The sequence below is a fragment of the Calidris pugnax genome, unplaced genomic scaffold, assembly GCF_001431845.1.
Source record: "Calidris pugnax isolate Ruff unplaced genomic scaffold, ASM143184v1 scaffold196, whole genome shotgun sequence".
NCBI lineage: Eukaryota > Metazoa > Chordata > Aves > Charadriiformes > Scolopacidae > Calidris > Calidris pugnax.
Window position 1 is genome coordinate 4564088 of NW_015091042.1, and position 24433 is coordinate 4588520.

The following is a 24433-nucleotide window of genomic DNA, read 5'->3' on the forward strand; positions in this document are numbered from 1 at the left end:
TGTTCTGTAGCTCTGACCTCAGCTCTGCTGCTCGTGTTGCAATAATAATGGTATACGGAAACTTACTATAACTTTGAATTTACTGCTTGAAGACTGAATAAATCACCAGCTTTCCTGGTTTGGGGGAAAAAAAACAGGTTTACTCTGTCAATTCTTAGTTTAAAAATGATCTCCAGATGATATAGCTGTCTTTAATGTAAATAGTTTTGTGGGTTTGGTTTTTTTCTTCAATCTGTATTAATAAATATCTGCTTTCCTTCCTATGCCAGTGTTTAGGATCATATTATAAAATCAGATTTTAGGCAAAAACTCATGCGTGGTTTGTCTCTATGAACGTGTTCTGCAGTATAATTCTGCTGAGTTTATTTTATTATTGAGTGTTGAGTAAATACACATTTTTTCAGCATTCTGTGCTGTTCTTAAGAAAAGTAATAAGCAATTTGCATAACTCATGTCCGGAACTGGACTCGAGGAAGTAGTGCTGTATTTTAAAATGGCACGTTAAGCTGTACTTCCTTTTGAAGCTGTTAACGTTCTTACTCAATGTTTCTCAATAATAAATTTTAAAGTTCTTATAAACTGGTGTATTTTACTGAATGTCTTTCTTTTTCAACAGTGTGTGCTGTACTTATGGGTCCTGAAAATTCTCTATCCAAGCACATTATTTCTTTTGCGAGGCAATCACGAATGCAGACACCTAACAGAGTATTTTACCTTTAAGCAAGAATGTAAGTACTATGTAAGAATGTAAAATTAGCTCACATCCAACCTGCTGATCTACGGTCTGTCACTTTGCTTGAGAGATGTTTGTCTGTTGGTTTAATTAAGGTCTTGCAAAGATTTGGAGGCCCCATTGACTTCTGTAGAATCCCTTGCAGTTAAGTGTGGCGAGTTGTGTAGAAGACTGCTGGCTGTAAAGATACATTATGGAGGAAATTTTGATTTATCAATATGGATTTTAAAATCCTGGAGAGAGGAAGGCTATTTTGTTGTCTCGGCTATAATCGAGAGTGCAAAGTAACTTGCTGCCGAGTAATTTTGCCATTTGGGGAATTGATTTCAGCCAGACTAGTAAGATAACTCTCTTGGTTATGTAAGCTGCTCGTCCGTTTGGAGGCTTGTGTAAGTATTGATCGAGTGATAAATGGATCATTTGCACTGCTAAACCCCTCTTTGATGTAGTTAAAAGTAATGTAATCCATAAGCAGTCCTTAGCTTTTCACAGTAAATGAGAAATCACAAACTTATCAGTAGTGTTTTACACTGAATTATGCTATATAATTGTATACAGTAAAATAATTCTGTGATTTTTTTTTTTTAAAAACAATAGTTTCTCCACAATTGAGATAACAGAAGAAATGAAAAAGTTGATAGTTCTGGAAAAGAATACGTCTTAGAAACGTGCTTGCTGTGCAGTCTTTGGAATTGCTCATATAAACCCCAAAATACTCATTGCTTTGTGGGTTTTTTTAAAACGTTCACTTTGAGATTTGCTCTTATAATTATGATCCACTAGATTACTTCTTCCATCTAATACGGATTTCTTAATGGTTTATGTTTTCTTTCCTGCAGGTAAAATAAAGTACTCAGAAAGAGTCTACGACGCTTGTATGGAAGCTTTTGATTGTCTCCCTCTTGCTGCTCTTTTAAATCAACAGTTTCTTTGTGTTCATGGTGGACTTTCACCAGAAATTAATACACTAGATGACATTAGGAGAGTGAGTATTTTGTGAATTTGAAAATAAGTGGAAATACAGATATTTTTCTGATGCTATACAAAGTCATGTTTGTCTAATTGTCAGCGTATTGTTTTCTGTTCTTGTCTCTGTTGGAAGTGTAAATCAGGAACTGAAATGTAGGCTGAGTAGTAGCATAATTAAAACCTCTTGGATTATCTAATGCATTTTCCATTAGTAGATCTCATTGGGACAGCTGGGACTGTTACAAAACACACCAAAAAAGCCCTCCTCAAAAAACTTCACATAGTTTCCTGACACAGGTAGTACATGCGAAGAGCTTCATATCCAATCCAAAAAGTGCTTTCTATTTCTTTCTAGATAAAAACTGATATTCTCATGGCTTTCAGGACACAACTCATAGAAGTTAACTGTAGTCTTAAAATTGTTTGGTACATCAACATCATACTTCAGTTATTCTTATGTTTCTTTGAAAATTGTTTTTTTCATTCTCTTGATCATGTGGTTTTTGGTTTTGAAAGAGCGTGAAATTGCAGTGTTCTCCTTTGATCATGTGGGTTTTGGTTTTGAAAGAGCGTGAAATTGCAGTATTTAATAGAAATTCAGAGTGCTATTTAAAATGACAAATTTGGTAGGCATTTGAGTAACAGCTGGGGAGTGCTTCTCGCTGTGGTAAATGTGCTGAGTATATCGGTAAGAAGAAGGAAAACAAGTTTTAAAAATACAATGGAAACACTAAATACTGCTGTGCGATTTAAAGGGAAGAAGTTTGTGATGACATGAGGTGTCTGTTTCTAATAACTTGGTTTCAGCTCTCATGGTCTGCTGATGGCAGGTGATGATTGTATCAGATGAGAATTTTCAAACTCAACTGCTTTCCTTTTTGAATACTCCTTTTGACTGATTTTAGTTAACTTGACTGCTGCGTTTGGAAATCAAAACCATTCCTATTATGATTAGTAACAGCTAAAGTGTTTCAGCTGAAAATATAAGTAGGTGGTTCTAAGAAAGCTTTGGGATTAATAGGTAAGGATGGAAGAAAAAAGTTGTTTTCCCACATATGGAAGAAGGTATGTGGGGGCTTATGTCAAAATAGATTTAAGTATTGGAGAGAAGGAGTACTCCTTTTGACTGATTTTAGTTAACTTACCTGACATCTTGACTGCTGCGTTTGGAAATCAAAACCATTCCTATTATGATTAGTAACAGCTAAAGTGTTTCAGCTGAAAATATAAGTAGGTGGTTCTAAGAAAGCTTTGGGATTAATAGGTAAGGATGGAAGAAAAAAGTTGTTTTCCCACATATGGAAGAAGGTATGTGGGGGCTTATGTCAAAATAGATTTAAGTATTGGAGAGAAGGAAAAAGTATGTTCCTAATTTGGTTTTACAGTATATAAATATTGAGGGCCTATTTTGGTTTTTATCTTCATTTATTGTATTTCTCATTTTCTTAGGATTTTCGCCTTTGCTTGTGTTCCTTTTTTTTTCTTTTTACCTCCCCTCTCCTCAGATGTATAGGCTGCTGTCCAGTTGAATCTCATTTCTGAATTCACCAGATTATATTTTTTTTGTACTGACTGGACCATTTCAGAGGCTGGAATGTCAGCTTATTTCACTTACAGATATTACACTGCCGAGCAGAATGATGTGAGAGGAGAAGAAAATGGTAGAAAGAGGGAGGAAGCATGTTTACAAGCTCAGTGGTGTAAGTGGAAAAATGTACTGAGGCACATGGCATTTTTGGAGCAAATACTAACGTGTACAGAAACCTCTATGCATTGTGCAGAGAAAGAGAAGTAAGAAAGCAAAGCAAGTAAATGGTGCCGTTCTGACAAGACCTGAATGTTTCTAACACTACAGATGAAAAGAAACATTGGTCAAAGCTCTTTGGAAAGTAGTGTAAAGGAGACATAGTCTGGAAAAACACTTTGGAAAGCCACTGTCACAGTAGGATTGTGATTAATTTTTCTTTTAGTCTCAGTCTTGCAGCTAATCAGGTTGCAAAGTGTCAAGTAAATTAAATTAAAAGGCAATTCTGTCATCTTGGCCTGTATTTTCCTATGTGGTTCTATAACACTCAAGGCTACATTAGGATATAAGCTTGTATGTTTATATATATATGTATACATGAAAAAATGCGTTGTATATTGCTTCTGATGAAAACCACGTTTGTAAATGTAAGGCAGTGTTATTAGAGCTGTTCTTTCGGTCTTTTTTGTTTTTTAAAGGATCATCTGTTAACTTGGAGAGGGCACTGTTCCTGGGTTGGCAGCAGCTTCAATAGCTGCATTACAGCTTGGCATGCACTGGGATTGTAAACGTATTTAAATTAAATGGGTGCTGTGAAATGCTCTTTCTGTATCTAGGAAAACATCGTATACTTGTGGTACAAGCGTGGTGTGTGAAAGGAGTCCTGTAAACAGTTGAGATGATTGTATGATATTACAAGCCTTCTGCTTCATGAGCAGAAGTTCTCATTAAGGAGCGGTCTCCTCTGCAAATGTAAAGGCATAATCATCTGGTGTAAGAAGGGAAATCAAAGCTCTATAAACACTGTAGGAAACTAAGAAAGAAAGATAAAATCTGTGTAAATGCAATTTCTTCTGGACGAAGTCTTTTGTCAGTATTAATATTCAGGAAGGTGATTAAACTGCACAGATTAAATTATTATTTTTGTTGGCGTAAGCTTATATCCAGTAGAGGACAGCTACATAGGTAGGTGTGACAGTAAAGCCTAACCAGAAAGATTGCTGCAAGAGCTTCTTATTTCTGGCAAAATGGAAGTTTGTAAAACTTACAGTAATTTGCTGAACTTCGTTTACACAAATGTTCTGATTGTGTTGGTAAAGAGTGTCTCTTTCAGATGCGTGTCCATCAACTTAGAGCTGCTGTTCAGTTGGTTTCATTTGCACTGTCAGAACTTCTGCTGAAACAAAATGCCAGGAATTGTGATTTTAAGCCTAGTGATTTTTAAGGAGGAAAACTGTCCAGATAAGATTATGGGGACTCTTAATTTAAAGAAGAGAGACAGAGAATTTTCTTCTTCCTTTAAAACAGATGCTCATTGTTTTGTTTAGTTCTTGGTGATACTAAGGCTTCATCAACAAGGTCCCTTGAATTCTATAGAGGCAGTACTGAGAATCTGCCCTTATAATATCTTGCTTCCTTTCCATGTTCTCCTGAAATTTCTTTCTCTTTAATAATATATAAGATGACTGCCACTGGCCTTCATGTTGGTTTTAGAACTTTACTGTGTGATAGCTCTCAGGAAAATTAGGGCAGATTAATTAAAACTAGTGTCTGTGTCTTCAATTATTTGAAACTTTCGTGAAGGTCTTTTGCCTGAAAAGTAAAGCAGTTTTAATTTGCTGTACCTTAATCTACCTCTGAGGTTTTGCTACTCCTGAATTTGAACATCCATGTGGAGGTATGATGTATTTCAGTTCGGTAGCCCTAACTGCATAACACCTAGAAATTAATTTAGATCTAAATATGTTACAGTCTGTATTTAAAAAATACACTACCTATTTCTGTTTGAAAACCAGGTGTGGTGATTCTTATTATTGAATAAAATTGTCTTTCTCAGTTACCTTAATCCTATTTAGAAATACATTAAGCTCATTTGTACTGAAATTCTGTTTTGCCATAGTCGCACCATATTCAGAAATAGTTAATCAGTAACAAGTATTTTGAATTGACTCATCGCCTTCGTTAACTTTCTTGCTGTCCCAATGTAGAGAAACCCTGAAGTTGATTGTTCTGATTTGATATATGCAATCTGGGTTTAGTAGCTTGCAGTGACATTTCCTTAAATTTTGAGATGTCTTGAGAACCGTACCAGTTGGTAGCCTGTCTAGTGATTTGGTGTGTAAGTAAGTATATTAATTTCTTACAAATTGACATCCTTACTTCAAGAAATGGCTACATTATTGTTCTGATGTGATGAGAAAGTAGTTTGAGAGAGAGAGATGAGTTGCTTGCAGCAACCAGAACTTTTTATTTATCATGTCTTTGTCCATTTGGCCAAAGTCATAAGGAAAATCCTTGAAGAATAACTCTAGAAAATTTCTTAGACTTGCTTTCTAGACTTTCAGCCTTCTGTATTGCAGGAAACATCAATCGGCAATCAGTTGAATCTTCCTTGTGTGAATGCTTCTGTTAGCTGCTGGACCCAAATTTATTGCTGGAGGTTTAGAAACTTGATGGTTTAATCTACAGAAATTCAGGTACTTGTAGAAGTTGATGGACTGACTTCTTGAATCTGGAAGAAATATTCCATACCGGGTATATCATCCAGTGTGCGAAATGTTAAACCACTGGATTTTCAATATTGAATAAATTCCAACAACAACTTCATTTAATACCTGCCTTGCCATTATCTGGCAGGAATTTATAAAGATCTGGACCTCTCCACTTATGTTACAGGTGGCAGCCTCGGGAGCTCTGATTTTCCAGGGCATGAGAGAGCTTGGCACTACTGCTGGTTCCATATTTGAAAGGATTCCTATGGACCGTTAGACTCAAATTCACCAGGTGCTCACCAAACCTCCCTTCGAACCTGTCACGAAGAGTTAAGTGTTCTCTAGTACCAGCAAAGTCATCTTCTTTGGTATGGGAGGTAAAGTGAGATAAATGCACTGTCCATCAAAGAACTGTTCCTACATTTCTTGGATAAAATCATCTTGTGAACAAACTCCAGCTACGTAAAGACCAAATAAACTTCACATTGAATCTGGGATATCTAATTTCATTTCTGGGACATCAGAGATTGATTGACTGTTATTTAAGCAGGGTATTTTCCTTTTATGTTAACAAATGCGCTGTCCTCTTTACCTCTGCCCCTTCTGGCTGTGGTTACTAGGGAAGTTGCAGGCTCCTAAAGCAGGTGTTTCCAAGTGGAAATCTGTAAAGAAGCACCTTGAGAAAAGAAAACAGAGACATCTCCCAAAATGCTTATGGCCCGTTACACCAGGGCTAGAGCTGAGAAATAAAGCCTGCATGAAAGAAGTCTGAGAGGGCTCAGCTGGTCACCTCTTCATCACATTATTAAACAATCCGTTATGGAGATGGGTGTTTCAGGGGTTTTTTTGGTTGGGTTTGGTGTTTTGTTGGGGTTTTATTTTGTGTTTTTGATGATACATTTAGTCTCTTCTAGTCAGTGCTAATTATTCATGCCTTTTCTTTTATAATTCCTGTTTTCTGTGCTGTTTCTCTTTGCTAATTCCTGGTAGTGTCTCCAGATTGGTAGATATGGCATGTGCATGAAAAAGGACCATTTTGTTCCTTGTCTGTAACTTGACCTTGTATTACGCATATCCATCAGTCTGGAATTTATCTCCCTTCTTTTTACAACTAATAAATCTTATTGCTCTTAACAGGTTTGGTTCTTTTGGCATGCCTCTGCCTTATTTCATGAGGAGGAGAGGAAAAAATATACAGAAACTACTTCTCTTTGATATGGTTGGGATTTATTGTAAAATGCTTGGTATTGATGGATATGTAGTTTAACAAATGTGTAAAACTTGCTGATTTAATATTCAAAGGGTCTTTGTGCTGTTGCCTTTTTCTCAAACAGTTAGATAGATTCAAAGAGCCCCCAGCATTTGGACCAATGTGTGACTTACTGTGGTCAGATCCTTCAGAAGATTTTGGAAATGAGAATTCACAAGAGCATTTCAGTCACAATACAGTCAGAGGATGCTCATACTTTTATAGGTGAGAGTATGCAATGATCTGTTGGATGTTTTAATGCTGACCTTTGCTGCGTATTTTAAGAGAATTTCTTTTACTCATAGTTGTTTTCTTTCCACAGCTATCCAGCAGTTTGTGAATTTTTGCAAAATAATAATTTGTTGTCAATCATTAGAGCACATGAAGCACAAGATGCAGGGTAAGTACTTTGTGTCCTCCCAAGAAATTATTCATGGTGTAAAATAAAAATTAATTGCTTATTGCTGTAAGATGTAAAATAATCTGTTTGGTTTTGCAGTTATAGAATGTACAGGAAAAGTCAAACTACAGGGTTCCCATCATTAATAACAATTTTTTCAGCACCTAATTACTTGGACGTCTACAATAATAAAGGTAAGAACTTGTTATTAATATCTGTATGTAATCATAAAATAAAAGTGGCTTACTAGATAAGTCATGTAATATCAAAAAATTTTTGCCAGGTAAAAAAGGACAGAAAAAGTCCATTAATAAAAGTTATATTATGAAGAAGAGCACATGGCATAAATTACAATCTCCTGTACTAGAAGAGGCACAAGTGAGGGCAAAGATTTCCTTTGTAAAAATCGTTGCTATTTAGGACTTCTGAATGTATCACCTGGTGTTTTCCAATCTGACAAGGCTTTTCTGTGCTGTGAGTTTGCACTCCTCTGGTTGTCATTAGTTTATGAACTAAATAAGGCAGGGAGGAAGCAGTGATCAGTGTGCAATAGGCAGTTTGTGTTGCGTATCATGGTGTCTGAGGGTCTAATTCTGGGCAGAAGAAATCAGCCTGTGCATAAGGCAGTTTGTGTTGCGTATCGTGGCGTCTGAGGGTCTAATTCTGGGCAGAAGAAATTACATGCAGATAAACACCAAGAATTTGAATTGTGGTCGGTACCTTGGTGAAATAAAACCCACCATGCTTATAAATAGGTGGTCAGTGTGAAGGAAGTGAGACAGGGAGGTGTGTGTTTTGTGGAGGTACAGGGCCATAATGGGCACGTCTGGGAGATCAAGAAAGTGCAAATGCTGATCTCAGTTCACCATGGGAAATGGTATTAGGGAGGTGTAACACAGAAGGCATTAATTTTTGTCCATCCTCTGCTTAAGATGAAGTTGCACATCACATGCAGATAAACGCCAAGAATTTGAACTGTGGTCGGTACCTTGGTGAAATAAAACCCACCATGCTTATAAATAGGTGGTCAGTGTGAAGGAAGTGAGACAGGGAGGTGTGTGTTTTGTGGAGGTACAGGGCCATAATGGGCACGTCTGGGAGATCAAGAAAGTGCAAATGCTGATCTCAGTTCACCATGGGAAATGGTATTAGGGAGGTGTAACACAGAAGGCATTAATTTTTGTCCATCCTCTGCTTAAGATGAAGTTGCACAGAAGCATGCTTAATAATGTAGAGAAAGATTTACAAGTCAGAATTACAGAGAAGAGCTTAACTGTGAATTAATACTATTCATAGATGAGGACAAAGTTCAACAGCAGAAATAATTAAAAATAAAGCCTGCTGAAATTCAAGTATGACATTAAAGGATGGCATTTCAAGTATGTGGTGAATGAACGATCTCCAAATGTTCAAATAGTGTTCCTTTGAAACCAAGACCTCTTTTCTATTAAATACATTGCTTTTTCTGCCACCCACCTCCAAAGAACCACCCCCCAGCCCATACCACTTATGGAGGGTGATTAACTGTATGGAGGAAAAGCTGAGCTGTTGTTACCTGCACTAGTTGTAAAGTAAAGGAGAAATAAGAATAGCTTCAACTGGCTGCTGTATGGAGAAAAAGCTGAGCTGTTGTTACCTGCACTGGTTGTAAAGCAAAGGAGAAATAAGAATAGCTTCAACTGGCTTTTTACATTTTTTTTCACCATCTCTGTGGGTATTGTGTTTTAAGAATCCTTTTTCACATGAGCTATTCCCAATGTAGTGCCAGCTTAAGTATGGAAAAATGCAGTCAGTGCTTGTTTAGCTTTAGAAGGCTTCTGGTTTTCTGCTTTGTTTCTCTGGGCTTCCCTTTCCCCCTTTTACTCCAGGCTTACAATGTGGGAAGACACACATGAAGAATAAAACCAGAGTCTGAATATACTGCTCTTCTGAGTTAGAATTTTGTTAAAGTTGCTGAATTTATATCTTTTCAGGACCTCTTAAAATCTTTGTTCATTATAGACCAAAAGAGGATAGTGCAGAACTATACTGGTGTGTGACAGTACCTTAAACTGCAATGTTTGCAATAACATAAAATCCAAAGTTCTCCATTAGAAATGTGTCCTGGAAACACTCTGAAAGAAAGAGGATGGAGTATCTCTATGTTTATTTTGTCTATAGTATAAAATAGAGCTAAAACAACCCTGTGACTTGACATTTGTGGTACTCACAAGTTTTAAACATTCTTTCCAAAATGTCTCAATTTTGTTTTAGCTGCTGTATTAAAATATGAAAACAATGTGATGAATATTCGTCAGTTCAATTGTTCTCCTCATCCTTACTGGCTACCAAATTTTATGGATGTTTTCACATGGTCTTTGCCATTTGTTGGAGAAAAAGGTAGGCAAAAGTTGCCCATCAATGAATTTCTTTTCTATTTCTCCCAGATTCATGATGGGAAGATTTATTTTTTTTAACGTATTTACCAATGAGAGATGAATTGCATAATTTTTGTGAAAATGGGTTTCTGTATTTGTCTTTATCAGGGAGCCTTCTTGAATGCTTAATTAGACAGAAGATTTGGTAAAGTTAAACTGATTGGCAGGGGGGGTTTGGCATGCCTTTCCGAGAAAGGATAGTCTGGAATCCAACTTGTTCTGCAGGTTCTGGTTGCTTTCTTCGCCTCTTTCAGTCAAGATAGTTAAACTGCATGTGATAAAGTACAGGTTTTAACAGAAATTACAGTTCTCATTGAGGGTCTATACCCGCATTGTTATTAAGCAGTACCTTTGAACTGCATTTGGAGTCATTATGAAAATTGTTCATATTCTACAAAATGCTTGGGCTATATACATTATTAATCTTGTAAAGTTACAGATATAAAGTATGTTGAGATGTTCATGTAAGATTTTTTACTTTTTTATATAGTTATAACAGATTGACCTTCATTAAAGCTAACTTTTTCAGTTATGATTTTTCTTGTAAAAAAGATAATTTAGCACAGATCTCTTTTTCTTTTTTCCCTCTAGAATTGGTAACTCTGAATCTAGGACACTTGGGCTCCAAGTAGTCTTCAGTTAAAAAGCAATGAGGTTAGAGGCTATTTGGGTCTGTTTAAAATCCTTCCATGACAGAAGCTATACTTTTTATAAAAGAGATCTGGAAAGCTCTTTAAATTTCTTTGAAAAGTATTCTTGAGATGGTATTTTTACAGTCATATAAACCTAAAATTCTATATCTGTCTATATTATCTTTAATGAGCTCTTAAAAGCAAATAATTTGGCTGCTTTTTAGTGTGGTTAACCCCCTCAGCAATGGTTTTATTTTTAAATGGCAGGACCTGACATTTGAAAGGACTTTTTTGTTTATCTCTCTTACCTGATGATGCAGTAAATACCCTTTGGTATTGTGAAAAAGTATTAATACTGTTTATTTTGCTTTTGTTATCACACTGGTAATGAGACACCATGTGCTGTTAAATAAGTTGCTCGTTGAGCCCCTGTATTATTAAAACTGCTGGAATCATGGCCCTTGTAGTTTGTCTTGCCTTTGGACAAATACATGCTTCCAGTCTTGATGAAGGATACGGTGCCAATATCATCTGGTCTATGTTGAAAAGATCAAAATCAGAATAATTTGGGTTTTTTTTCATTAGAGAGTAACCCTTTCCTAAGAGTGGAGAAGAATACCATAGCAGATAACACAGGCATTGTGTGAATTAGTCATGATTAAATGTAGACAGCAATTTACAGGGTTTTTAACCACCTGACTGAATTTCTGGAATAGGTTTCTGAACACTCCAGGGTGAGAAGTTTGACTGTTTTAAGAATCTGATATATGTGGGGGAACACTGAGTGGCAGAATGGGGAGATTCCTGGAGAAAGAAAAGAGTGTCTTTTTGAGACAAATTTATGTATCCACTACGTCGATATTTTCAATGGGAGATTAAAAAGACATGTAGTTTGCACCATATTTATATCATAATATTTGTCTGCTTCAATGCTTCCACTACATGCCTGCAGGTACCAGGAACAGAATAGCTTTCTTGTTTTAAACCTAAATTTGAGTAGTCAAAACATTTTCATATTTAAGTAAATTTTGCATAAAAACTAATTCAAATACTTGTCCTAATACAAAAATACTCATAGAGAAGAAGAGAATTCTTATCTAAAAGATCTTCTTATAAGACGGAGTCTTAAAAGACTGTTCTTTGGTTGTCAGGTGGTATAATTTTTAGCTGCTTATTTTGAGGTTTTTTAATTCTGTGATGGTACACATAAAGAAGAACACATATTTTTGAAACCAGATTCCTGAGCAATGGCTGTGACGTGGGAAGTTCAGTCACTGTAGCTTCTGGTGACTGGTTGCATCTTGTGTGCATGGGAACATTAAAAATTCTACAGGGAATGAATTAAGATTTCTTTTTTTCCTATACAGTAACAGAAATGTTGGTGAATGTTTTGAGCATTTGCTCTGATGATGAACTGATGACAGAGGGAGAAGATCAATTTGACGGTAGGGTTTACTTTAAGATCTATAAATCTTTTTAATGGTAGTAATTTGTGAAACAGTAGTTAACTTAGACTGGTGTAATATTACCTGGAATTTGAGGAAAATTGCCTTCAAATTTTTCAAATTGCCTTCGACTTTGGGGGGAGGTGAGAGAGCAGAGAAGGGAATTGGCATTTTGTGTTTGTAATGGTATTCTTATCTGATTTCTATTTAAAATGGAATCTTTTTTTGAAATATTCTCAGAATTTGAAATATACTAAACTTACTTAGCTAATATTTAGAATACGTTTATTATAAGATCTTAAATTTCTTAATGGTTGCTGTTAGAGTTGATACAGCTGAAAGTCAGGTGTAATACTTCCATGGCAAAGTGCTATCATACTGAGAATAAAGAGTTGATACAGCTGAAAGTCAGATGTGATACTTCCATGGCAAAGTGCTATCATACTGAAAGTATGAGATACAAGTTTAAGTCTTGGTGTTTGCGTTTAAAGCATAAAAGGAGAATGTTTATATGTACATTGTGTAATAGGTATTTCTGTAATTAATCTTTCTATCTTATGTAATGACATCCTTCAGTTGTGTAAATTACGATACAGTAGATTGTTAAGGAGATGTTTGTAGCATGATGATTAAGGAGCAACATTAACGTGAAGACCCAGCACATCACACTTGATTGGTTTTTTTCCAGTAGTGCTTAATGTCACACCTAAAACTTCCTCGGGCTTACTTCACTTTATCCAGTAGCAGAACTGATTTGGTGGATTTGGTTGACCATGGGAGAGGAGGAAGGAAAGTTTCAGCAGATAGAGACATTGCCCCATTCTTTTTGTTTGACAACTGTTCAAATCCAGTAGCAGAGCAGTGTTGTGTCAAGCAGGTGTGCTTTGGGTTGGGATGCACTGGTTATGAGCCACTCGAACTGTGTTGCCAGAAGTGTGAAAACTTGCAAATAGTCTCCAATGTGATCCTGCAAACCATTCATTTATGTTTTCTATTCAAGTGATCCTACTAAATTAAGCGTAAAGCAATTACACCACGTGTTTGCAGGGCAGGGTTTGGTGGTATTCTGGGACGTTAGGTTTTAGGTTGTCCAGCGTTAAGTGCAGTCATCAATTGATTGCGTACACCCTGTCTTCAGTACAATAGTTGCAGTTTCCTAATTTGAATTATTTTATTCTTCTGTCTCCTTTAACAATTTCTTTGCTTGATACATCTCTTAATGCCACCTAGGTACTGTCTACGCTTTATCTTTCTATGTGAATGGATTTTCTTTTTTTTAACTGTTGACTTTCAAGCTTTCACCTGTTTATCGTCAAATTTGAAAATACACTCAACAATTCCACTTCTTGCTGGACGAATGCATTTTTAAGTGTTGCAATTTTCCATTTTATTTTTTCACATTTCTTCTCCATTCCTTCTTTATTACCACTGCCAAGTTAAATATCTTTATTTTATTTGTCTCACTCACCTTTTTCTCCATCATTCATTTCCTTTTTTTCTGGACTCTCCATCTGAAGAGCGACTCATATATGGCAATAAAAAAGGTACAGACCAGACAGAGTAGGAATGTTTTGAAATATGACTTCATAGAACCTGGCAGTATGAGTACTAACGCAGAAAATACCTTTCTGTTGAGAGACATATATAGCATTTTGTTATTATTACCCATTTTAATGGGATGTTTATAAAGACTTGTGCATTTTATTATCAGAAGTCATATTCCAAGACATCTGTCTTTCTGTGCATGAATTTTTTTCCTCCTCTCTTCCATTCCTTTTTTTGTAGAATTTCATTCTTTACCTATTTCTAAAATTTTATCTTTGGTCCTGCATGTGTAGGGAGCGTTCAGTTGTCTGTCTTGCTCTTTAATAATTTTATCGTGAGCTTTTTTTAAGATTGTGCATGGAATGTGTTTATACAATATCCCAAAACCTGATTTGTAGAGTACTCGTAGTTTCCTTCCACTGAGATGTCAAAAAAAGTACTTTTTGATTGTATGTGGAATTCTGAAGATGGCTCGATACAAGATGTAAAAAGAAGGCTATTAACTTAAATTCATGGTCTAGCACCTCTGTTTTGGAAATTCTAGGGTAGATAATTCTGTGCAGAAAAATTCTTCTGACCTAGGAATCAGTTTGCTCTCTGTAGAAATTTGTGACTTCCAGAGAATATGTGTAATACTTGGGAATGCATTAGATTGTAGAGTTGTTTCCTAAGGTTATGGGAATTCTTTGGACCATAGTAGTATAAGGGTTTCCAAATCACGGAATCATAAAATGATTTGGGTTGGAAGGGACCTGAAAGATCGTCTCCTTCCAATCTCTGCCCTGGGCAGGGACACCTCCCACCAGACCAGGTTGCTCCAAGTCCCATCCAGCCTGATCTTGAACTCCTCCAGGGATGGGGCATCCACGACTTCCCTAGGCGACCTGTTCCCAGTGTCTCACCACCCTCACAGCAAATAAATTCTTCCCAATATCTAATCTAAATCTCCCCTCTTTCAGTTTAAAACCGTTCCCCCGCATCCTATCACTACAGTCCCTGATCAAGAGTCCCTCCCCATCTCTCCTGGAGCCCCTTTAGGGACTGGAAGGGGCTCTAAGGTCTCCCTGGAGCCTTCTCTTCTCCAGGCTGAACAACCCCAGCTCTCTCATCCCATCCTCAATTTGTTGTTGAGCTGGCATTGGGAATGGGGACTGGGAGAGCTCTTTGTCATATCCCCTCTAATTTAGGGTGTACCAAGACAGTTGCCACCTTACTGTCTCTTCTCTGAACTCACCAGGATTCAGTGGCCACATGAGTGCAGCACTGCAGTAATACATTTGGCCTTTTTGGCTTGATTCTGTTCCTTCTGGAGGACTGGGGCAAGGAAAGATCATGTTAAAAAAATCCCAAACCCCAAAACCAATCAAACAAAACAAAAAAAACAACAAAAAAAAAACCACCAAAGGGACACCAAAACTACCCCAAACCAGCCATTTTCTGTTTAAGAGAGTATGAGATCTGGGCACTAGTGCTGCCTGGAATCGTCTCGGGAGCAGCGGAGCCCTCAGAAGGGTGTAGGGAGGAGGAAAACTGGGTGACTTGTAGGGAAGGATTGATGGTGCCTTGCTTAGCCCTGGCCTTTTCAAAAACTCTTGAGAGTCTCCTTCTCCTTTCAGATCCTCAAGCTGTTATTTAATAGTGTTCAAAGAGATAAAATAAAAACTTCTAGAACTTTAAAAATTAAAAGTTAAAATTGAAAATAATTTTTTTCAGTAAAAATTGAATGTTTCAGCCTATCCCGTTGAAAGTTCCTCCTGAGCCTGCTGGGGTTTTTGTGTTTTGTTTTGGTTTTTTTGTTAGTTTGTTCGTTGTTTTTTTTTTAATTTGGTGTCTGCAGTTCATTAAAATTGTTCCTTCTTCTAAAAAAGCTTTACTTGGTAGTTCCTGGCTTTGTTATTTCATCGCAATGGATTGGCAGACATTTGTCAGACTTTCATTGTGTTCGTAGAAGGGTTGTCCCTTGCTCCCTTTTTTTCTTTGTCGCTACTCTATCTTTTCCTTCTCCTGTGACCTGATCTTTTCGTTGTTTGCCCCTCTGTGCCTTATCTTTTTTGTATTTTCCTGGGTTTGGTGTTCAGGGTGGGAAATCTGCCCACTCGTGTGCAGCTGGGCTCTGAAAAGGGTGACTCTTGCCCTCGAGTGTGTGTGTGCTCTCACGTGGAAGCTCAATACTAGTGAGCAGGGATGAAGAAAGGCTTCTTCCATGGCCGCCTTCTTGGAATGGGAGAAGACAGATTAGTGGATATGGAGCTTTCCTCTGCCCGCTTCTGTCAGCCTCCCTTCTACACTCTTGCAAATTAGTCTGGCAACTTTTTAATGAGTATGTTTCTCCCGGGGTTGGAGAGCAGTGATTTATGGAAGATCTGGAATTACCTAACAGAGCTGTCTGAGTTTGTTCACTTTTGGTCCCCTTGGTTGAATTCAAAGTGTGACTGAGTTACTCTTACTTTGCTGTGTTTAATGTTCTCCAATGGCTGAGGAGAAGTAAGGAGTTTAGTTTTGACACCTCCTCAGCTGCCTTTACTGTTCTAGTGGAATTGGGGAGCCAGCCAAAGGAAAGGAGGATGAGGGGAAGGATGGAAAATGGAGCTTCTCTTCTCATAAAGTCAAGGCCAGTGAAGGCGGCTGCTCTCCTTCCCCACCCAAGGCTCCTGTCAGAGTTTTGTCTTGACTTTTATCTGTCATAAATGGTGTGTCCCTGCTCTGTGGAATATGCAGTATTTACTCCAGATCTTTGCTATTTTTAATTTCTGCAAATGATGCAAACCTAAGATGGTACGGAACACAGACTTAGGTGGTAAGGGGGCAACTTAAGGGTAACACTGCAAATCTTTGGCATTTTGTTTTGTGGGGTTGTGGTTTGGGGAGTTGACATAAAACCAAGCAAACTACTCTTTTCCCTTGGACAGCTATGTAAGAATGAGCAACAAATCTTTATTTTTTGTGACTTTAATATCTCTTTGGCTTCTATATTGGGCTGCATGCCTACATCTTGATATACACAGGTGTCAGCGAAGAATTTCAAGTGTAAAAATTAGGCAAACGAGTTATGATAATTCCTACACTGCAGAGGTGGTAATTTAGCAGCTTGCTAGCTTTAGGAGGTCACTGAGAACTTCCTAAACCTTTTTTTGTGTGTGTTTTATGGACACAGAGGTGATGGTGGTTTTGATGGCATTCTGAAGCCATCGTTTTCTAATCTTTGTGCCCTGAAGTGTTTGGGTACTGGCCTCCTGTGAAGAGTTCTGAACTCAAACAGTTGTGTTGAATTCGATGCGCTCTAAAATGGGGAACCTGTAAGTACTCATGAGCTTGAGACTCTCTCTTATTCCATTGAAAGTAGGTACAGCTGCCGCACGGAAAGAAATAATCAGAAACAAAATTCGTGCGATTGGCAAGATGGCAAGAGTCTTCTCTGTTCTCAGGTATGACTTCTGCATTCCTAAACCCCCTTCTTACATATATTAGGAAAAAAAAGATTATCTCTTCCACGATAACGGATGCCAGACATTTATCAGGGAGGTCATTGAGCATCAGAATCTGGTTTGGCATATTAGTGCACCCCATTGATGTTGGTATTTTTGGTTAAAGAATACTTCCGAGTTATTTTTGAGCATGTTTCAAGAAATTAGATAACATGATCCTTAGTTTACAAGTTATTTGTCCAACCATTAACTGGTGAGTGTTGGAAAGACAATACCAAAATAGAGAGACTGAAATCAAGGCTGTAATGGAGCAGGGCAGGACTGGCTCTAAAAACTTCTGGCGTACCAAAAAGTTGAGTTTTAAGGGGTTTTTTTTGTTTCAGGCTTTTGTTTATTTGTTTTCACCTTTTTAAAAAAGTAACATTTTCTATTACCTGTCTAGATCTAGAGATTTCATGATTGCATTTACCCACTATATCTAGTTTTCCACAGACCATAATTGTTCCAATAGGGGTGATTTTTTTCAGTTGGTATTTCCCGAAGCACAGACACTTTGAACAAAATTGGGGATTGTTTTACGGCACTGAGATGTGTTCAGTACCTCACGAGGCATTCAGTGCTAATTGCAAAGCTAATGAGCCAGCATGTGAGTAATTGCTCAGAATTTGGTTCAGAAGTAATCAGTGTTCATAACTCCTAGGGAAGGCTGGCGCGGAATAGAAATATTTTTTCCCCTTCCTAGTTGTTTGAATTTGAACTTACATTCAGTCTTGACACGCGTGAAGTACAACAAAAATAGGCTCTCCCTCTCCCCATCCCTTATTTTAGTTTAATACAGGTTTTAATGAGCAGCTATTTAAGGTTTTTGGTTTTTTCCCCCCCCCAGGGAGGAGAGCGAAAGCGTGCTGACACTCAAGGGCTTGACTCCCACTGGAATGTTACCTAGTGGAGTGTTGGCCGGAGGACGCCAGACCCTGCAAAGTGGTAATGATGTTATGCAGCTTGCTGTGCCTCAGATGGACTGGGGCACATCTCACTCTTTCGCTAACACTACACATAATGCATGCAGGGAGTTCCTTATGCTTTTCAGTTCTTGTCTTAGCGGCTGATCCGAGCAGAGTGTTATGTGTTTAATCAGGCAATGTGAACTGGAGACTTAACCAGGGTATAAAACTCAAAGCCGATGAGTTCAGCTGGTGTCGGGCCAGGTTTTTTTCACACTTTGAGCTTCCTTAGTTTCCAATCTTTCAGGTGGCGCAGATGCCAGAGGTGGGATGACCTTATAGATCTGGTATCGAGGCATTTGATCGTTACAGACACAAAAAATGGCAATGGGATTTTGCATCATTCCTTGTCTGCTTTCCATCAAAACGGTTTTATTATGGATGCGTTAGTGTTTTCACTGACAATGTCAAGTACTTGTTGATATCAGTATTATCAAAAAAGCTACAGGCTGCAGAGCTCCATATTACACTCCATTGATAGATTGGAATGTGCTACGTTTTGTACCCTGGTAATTAATGCCAAAGTTTGTTCTCTATGTTGTTTGTCAAATGTTCTATGTATAATTGACCTCCCTGAATTGTCCTTGTAACATGCTGTTTCCTTCCTCTGCAGATGTAGCTGCTTTCTTAGATCTGTCTGTCTCTCTCTAGGTATAGATGTATGTCTGTATAAGTGTTGAAATTAAACCACTATTCCCAGACACTTGTCTGTCTCTTGATGTAGAAGCAATGTTGTAGCACCTTGTTTTTGAGGTTTGCTGCATTTGCTGCTGCACATTGTCTGTGCATTTCGAACAGTACTGTACTTGAAAATTATTCAGTAATTGTTATAAAAGCAGTTGAGAATAAAGGGATTGAATTTAAAACTTGTAAATAAATCAAAATAAAAGGGTGTTACTAAGTGTGCATATATTTTTTGCATGAAAATAAAAAGAACTCTATACAAAATATACCTGTAATCTGGCTCATTGAATATTTTGTAAAAGGTTTTTCTTCTTTTTTTTAGTTGTTTGAATCATTGGATCATATTTTTCACAAGGCCCATAAATGATTAACTAGACTTAGGGAGAATGCTGTGAGATGGTACCAAATGCATTAAAAGAATGAAGTCCAAGTTTCTGTTCACAGTGGTGGATAACTAAGATACACCAGTCTGAAACTGGACTTCCTATCAGCAGCACTCTTAATGTTAATTATTCAAAGGCTTTTTCTTGGCCATCTTCAGGCTTTAATAGAAAGCATAAAACTTGTATGGGACCACAGAATTTTATAGCTATTGAAGGATTGTGATACCTGAATATCACTTTTTGCACAATCGATTTTCCAGGAGTAGCTGCTTTTCTCATTTTGTGATTCAGGCTGCTTATTTGAATTTTTAAAATTTTCTATGTAGTTTTTTTAAAGCCTTTCACTACATTTTCTATTAAACTATCAAAGCTGTTTTTTAATAGCTTTGAACCATGAATGTCACATTTTAAGTCATTTTTCAGTGGACATATAATGTCTACAAGTAAGTTTATATGTCCAGTGTATGTATGTGATTGTTTTGTGAATGTCTATAACAAGAAATGGTGTGTGTTTCCTAATCCATCAACTATCCCAAAAGCATATGTTCTAGTTTTAATTTTCATTGTTTAATAAGATACTTTATTATGCTTAAAAAAATGAGTCTGCATTCCTCTCACTCATTTAACAGATTTTTTATCCATGTTGCATTACAAATATCAGAGAGGATCAAACTGACTAGAAAATTTTTTTAACATGAAACATATGACTTTTTACTGTGACTGAAAATGTGGGACATTTGGAAAATGTGCAAAATGCGTTTTGGATTTTTGTGGGTGTGTTTTTTTCCTGACTGGAACTTTTGATGGCAATATTCCTTGATGCTCTACGTGAATATACCTCATTTGTTTTAGTCATGTTGATCGTTCAAAATAACTCATGCCAGCTGTTAGTTCTCCTTAAATTGCAGTGACTTCTTATTCCTGATAGGAGTTTTATTGATTCAGTCTTAAAACGTAGAAGCTTTCAAATAATTATGCTCAGTTGCAGAGCTAGAAGTAATCCAAAAACAAAACTTCCCTAATTGACACTTTTCTAAACCATCATAATATCAGTGAATTCATATTTTTGGCAAAAATATGGTCGCTGGTAGTATAGAAGGATTTCTTACTACAGATATTTAATTACCTTTTGAAGTATATTGTACTATGTTGATCAATATACTATGAATCATTTAAAGTAGTCTAGATTTGAGGAAATAAAAGACCATAATATTAATTGTAGTATTATTTTTTTTTATTCTATTCTTTTGCTTGCTTGAAAAGTCACAAAATTGACCAATATGTCATGGATTTTCCAGGTTTCAGTCTCAGGAGTGCTCATTTTTCAATGGCATGTTGGGAGAAGCTCCAGTTGTGCTGGTTAAATCTCTGAGAAGCTGTAAGGAATTGGGAGTGTGTATCCACATTTCTCTAGAGAGCTGGGCTGATTGGTTTTTTTATCAGGGCTGGTGTATATATAGACATGGAGCTGTACATCTCCATTAAGGCAGTGCCTCTGCAATTTTTGCATAAATGCCTATTAGAATTCTAAATGTCATTAACATATTTGGCAGTCGAATACGACTGGGCAGTACAACACGGGCAACGCCTGAACAGCTTCTTACTGCAAACCAGAGCAATCTGAGAGTGAAATACAAATTCTAACTGTGGTGAAAGGGTTAAGCAAAGACAAATCAGTTAAAAAAGATTTTAAAAGTCCAAGGGAAAAAAAGTGCAAAATGACATCCTATGGATGAAGTCAATATTTAATTCTTTTTTCCCCCAGAAATATATGGATATATTTTTGCAAAACAAAGTATAGGCTATTTTTAGATAGCTTTAATGTACTAGGATAAAAATAGACTTTGGGAAATTGTGGCCTTTGTGTGTTTCTACATTTTTTTTAAATGTAGATTTATGGGTTTTATTTTTTACGTTGCGTGCATTATAGTGGATGAAATATTGAAGACCATATTGAGTACTGTTTTTTTAAAGTAGCATTTCCTACTGACATTCTGTGAACTGAATCCAACAAAATTATTTTCCAAATTGAGTCAACATCTGTTAAAAAAAAGCACAAACCAAACACCTAAAGCCTTATTCAGCGGCGTACGAAAGCCCAGGCCTAAAATAAGGATTGTAAGCAGTTCCCTGGAAGTCTGAACCAGCCAAATACTTCTTATCTCTCATTGCTGCCTTTGCTTTTGGTCAGAGGGGCAGTAATGGGTTTATTTGGTTTTAAATTGAAAGTTAGCAAGGATTTTGTATGAGATCTATCCCCTGGGTAAAGCAGCGGGGAGCTGGAATTGAGGATGGAAATGCCATTGAACCCTCTTGCTTAAAATTTGCTCTCAAGTCAAGATTTCTCTGGGCAAAGACTTCAGGATTGTCTGTGACATCAGGATCACACAGTCCTTATTTGAGGTTTATCAGGGTTTACAAAGAATTACTTTTAATTTAGATGTACCTGCAAAAGAGAATCCAACAAAATTATTTTCCAAATTGAGTCTTTACAGTGTGGGTTTTTTTAAGTGCTTGTATTTTCCAGTCAGTTTGTTCTTTTATGTCAAGTTGAAAATTACCTTTTTCTTAACTGATTGATGTATATTCCAAGATCTTTAGCTGGAATAATAGAGCTACACGTAGAATGAACTAGGAGTAAATTTTGAAATTTGTATTTATAACCAAGCTACGTAATTTGCAGAGATAAATCAGCATTCCTGATCTTTTCAGGGAAAGATTGAAAACAAAGGCTTCACAGGTAACAGGAAATGGTGGAAAGAGGTGGTCTTTTTACATAGTTTTCTATTTGTGTGGCAAATTAAACATAGTTTGAAAGTATGTATTTGGTGACCTTCTAAAATAGTTCTTAAACTAATTTTAAAACTAGTTTCTTTCCCTTAACGTAAACACAAATAATCATCCATTCGAGTGGCTTTTTGATTTAGTTCTAGGATTGCCCTTGTCTCTGGAGATTTAAGTGTAGGTAATTTATTGATTATTTTTTGTTGGTACTATGGAATGTGCAGTTTTTAAAAGTTAAAATGCTGCATTACCCCTGCGTGTTCCACGTTATTTTAGTGGCACTTAATGCAAGTGGTTTTTTAGAGTATCTCAGTGGAAATTATCATTTTATGGAACAGTGAGGGTGAGGTTGAGGCACAGTGTAGGCAACTGAAAAATTATATCTGATTTTTGATGGATAGGAAATAAGAACTAATAAACTTAATTCGCTTTAAAGGATTCTATTGTGACCTAATGCCATATTTTCTTATATATTTTCCCCATCATTTGCTTGAATACTCTGTTATATTTTTGTTGTTAACAGGATGTATCAAGCACTACACAAAGAGGTTTACTGTTACACAGGCTATTTTTGGTTAATATTTCTGAAATTATGGCATTGGAGGCGTGGCAGGTAGTAGGGGAGGTAAAAAGTTGTTACTGTTAGGAAACTTATCTCCAGTTTAGGTGCAAGTTACAAAGTGTTTTCTTTAGCAAATGTGCCCAAATAGAAAGTTATTTTGATTGTGCTAATAATCTTATGATACAGTTTTGACTTCTGGGGCTAAAACAATTGGGAAAGAGCCTAAGAAATTACACCTAAGAAAATGTCAGGGTTATTTAAGTTGGAAAAACAACTAGACCTCTTCCTGCTCTAGACTTTGTTGTTGATTCAACTGAAGAATTTAAAAGATTTTGTAAATACAACTTGCACAGTTCAGTTGTGGGCATTACCCGCTTCAGCTTAAAATAGGGTGAGAAATTAAAGGAGTAGTTAAACTTCAGGGAGCTGAGCATAAAGAGAAAAATAATTTCTTCTCATTAGAACACTGCTGGTGTTATTTTTATAGCATCCTTCCTGGTAATTTAATGAAGCTCACTATAGTGCATTTTAATCTTCAGAAATAATAGTCTCAAATAGATTTTTAATATTTTTGTTTAAACCGTGCCACGGCTTCAATATTTCTTGAAATTTTCTGTTGCTGTCTTAAAAAACCAACCCAAACCAAAAAGCTTATAGAAACGTGCAGTTAATAACATCACCTAATTAGCGTTGCTATGATATACTCGATAAGTTGTAATAGTTAAAATCTAGACGTTTCACTTCAACTTAAAAAAACAACACCCCCCACCCCCCACCCCCAAAAAAAAACCCTTTAGGATTATTTTCAAGTGTAATTTAGCCTGGCGTAGCGTGCGATATGAAATTGATCATTGCCTTTTCTGCTGTGCGATATTACACTCTTCATCTTTCTCATTCATTTTGCATGCATCTGCTCACTTCTGTACAGCCACTGTAGAGGCAATTGAGGCTGAAAAAGGTATGATCAGAGTCTTTGCCCCCGGCAGAGATCTGTGGTGTCTGGGAGGGAATTCAAAAGTGCTCTCTGTGTGGGTGTGTTTTCCTTTCAACTGGCACAAGCCGAGATGAATCAAGGGCACCGATTCATCCCTTTGACATGTAACATTCATTTCTGGCTTTAGGACGATGATTTATCTGGAATATTTTAGGGAAATTCTCGGGGGTTTTTGGTCGTGGTTTTGGTTTTGTTGTTTTATTTTTTCTTTTTTTTTTTTTCCGTTGTTGTTTTGTTTTTGTTTTTGTTTTTTTTTACCAAAAATCCGCAGTAGGTTTTTGTATGATAGCATGTTGTGATATGTGGTGTTGTCTTGAAGTCCTTCCAATTGGTAGTGTTTAGTGTTTTTTTTCTGCATTCACCTGCGAGGGTTTGTGTGATGGGGGGGTCTATGTGGAAGGAGGGTTGTTTGTGCATGCCTTTTCTCATAAAACCTATTTTAATGGCTTTGAACTTTTTTTTTTTGAAAAAAAAACCTTTCTGTAACGCATCTGGTAGTGCAAGATGTGATGTTTTTTTCTATAGATTTTGAAGATAACATGTTGACCAAATTTATTTCCAGTATATACCCCGGCCTGCCAGCACGAGGCACATGTAACTCCAGGGATTATCAGTGCTCCTGTGCTAAACAAGTCTTAGACACCTCCTTTCTTAGTGGTATTGAGCAAAAGGCCATCAAATTATTCCATGTCCAGAGTGTCCAATGTCAGATCGTTGTCTTTTCAGAGATATTTTAATTACCCTTTGCTCAATATTGAACGAAGCGAGTGACAAACAGGCACAGCAGCTGAGAGAGTCACCTTCGGGGGGGGTGGGTTTCAGATTTGGCTGCCAGAGCACCATTTAATTACTGTATTCTTTGGGTTTTTTTCTTAATTAAGGAAGTCAGGGCTCCAAAGATTTCTAAACAGGTGCCACATTCTGTTCTCACACACACGTGCCAGAGGTCCTGTTGTTGTGAGTGGAAAAGC

At 36.9% G+C, this 24433-nt stretch overlaps 1 protein-coding gene across 6 annotated transcripts in view; it reads left to right on the forward strand.

The window, feature by feature from the left end:
- The window catches only part of PPP3CB (protein phosphatase 3, catalytic subunit, beta isozyme), a 50696-nt gene that overhangs the window by 16977 nt on the left and 9286 nt on the right, over positions 1–24433 (forward strand). For 2 of the 6 annotated variants that reach the window (XM_014956247.1, XM_014956245.1), the window contains 10 exons: positions 617–728; positions 1573–1718; positions 7273–7412; positions 7510–7587; positions 7687–7781; positions 9841–9966; positions 12004–12081; positions 16967–17051; positions 17938–18035; positions 23397–23426. In XM_014956247.1, coding sequence (XP_014811733.1) covers positions 617–728; positions 1573–1718; positions 7273–7412; positions 7510–7587; positions 7687–7781; positions 9841–9966; positions 12004–12081; positions 16967–17051; positions 17938–18035; positions 23397–23426 — 988 coding nt within the window. The remainder of the gene's footprint in view (positions 1–616; positions 729–1572; positions 1719–7272; positions 7413–7509; positions 7588–7686; positions 7782–9840; positions 9967–12003; positions 12082–16966; positions 17052–17937; positions 18036–23396; positions 23427–24433) is intronic. The other 4 variants (XR_001413618.1, XM_014956244.1, XM_014956243.1 and 1 more) reach the window with 3 other exon arrangements.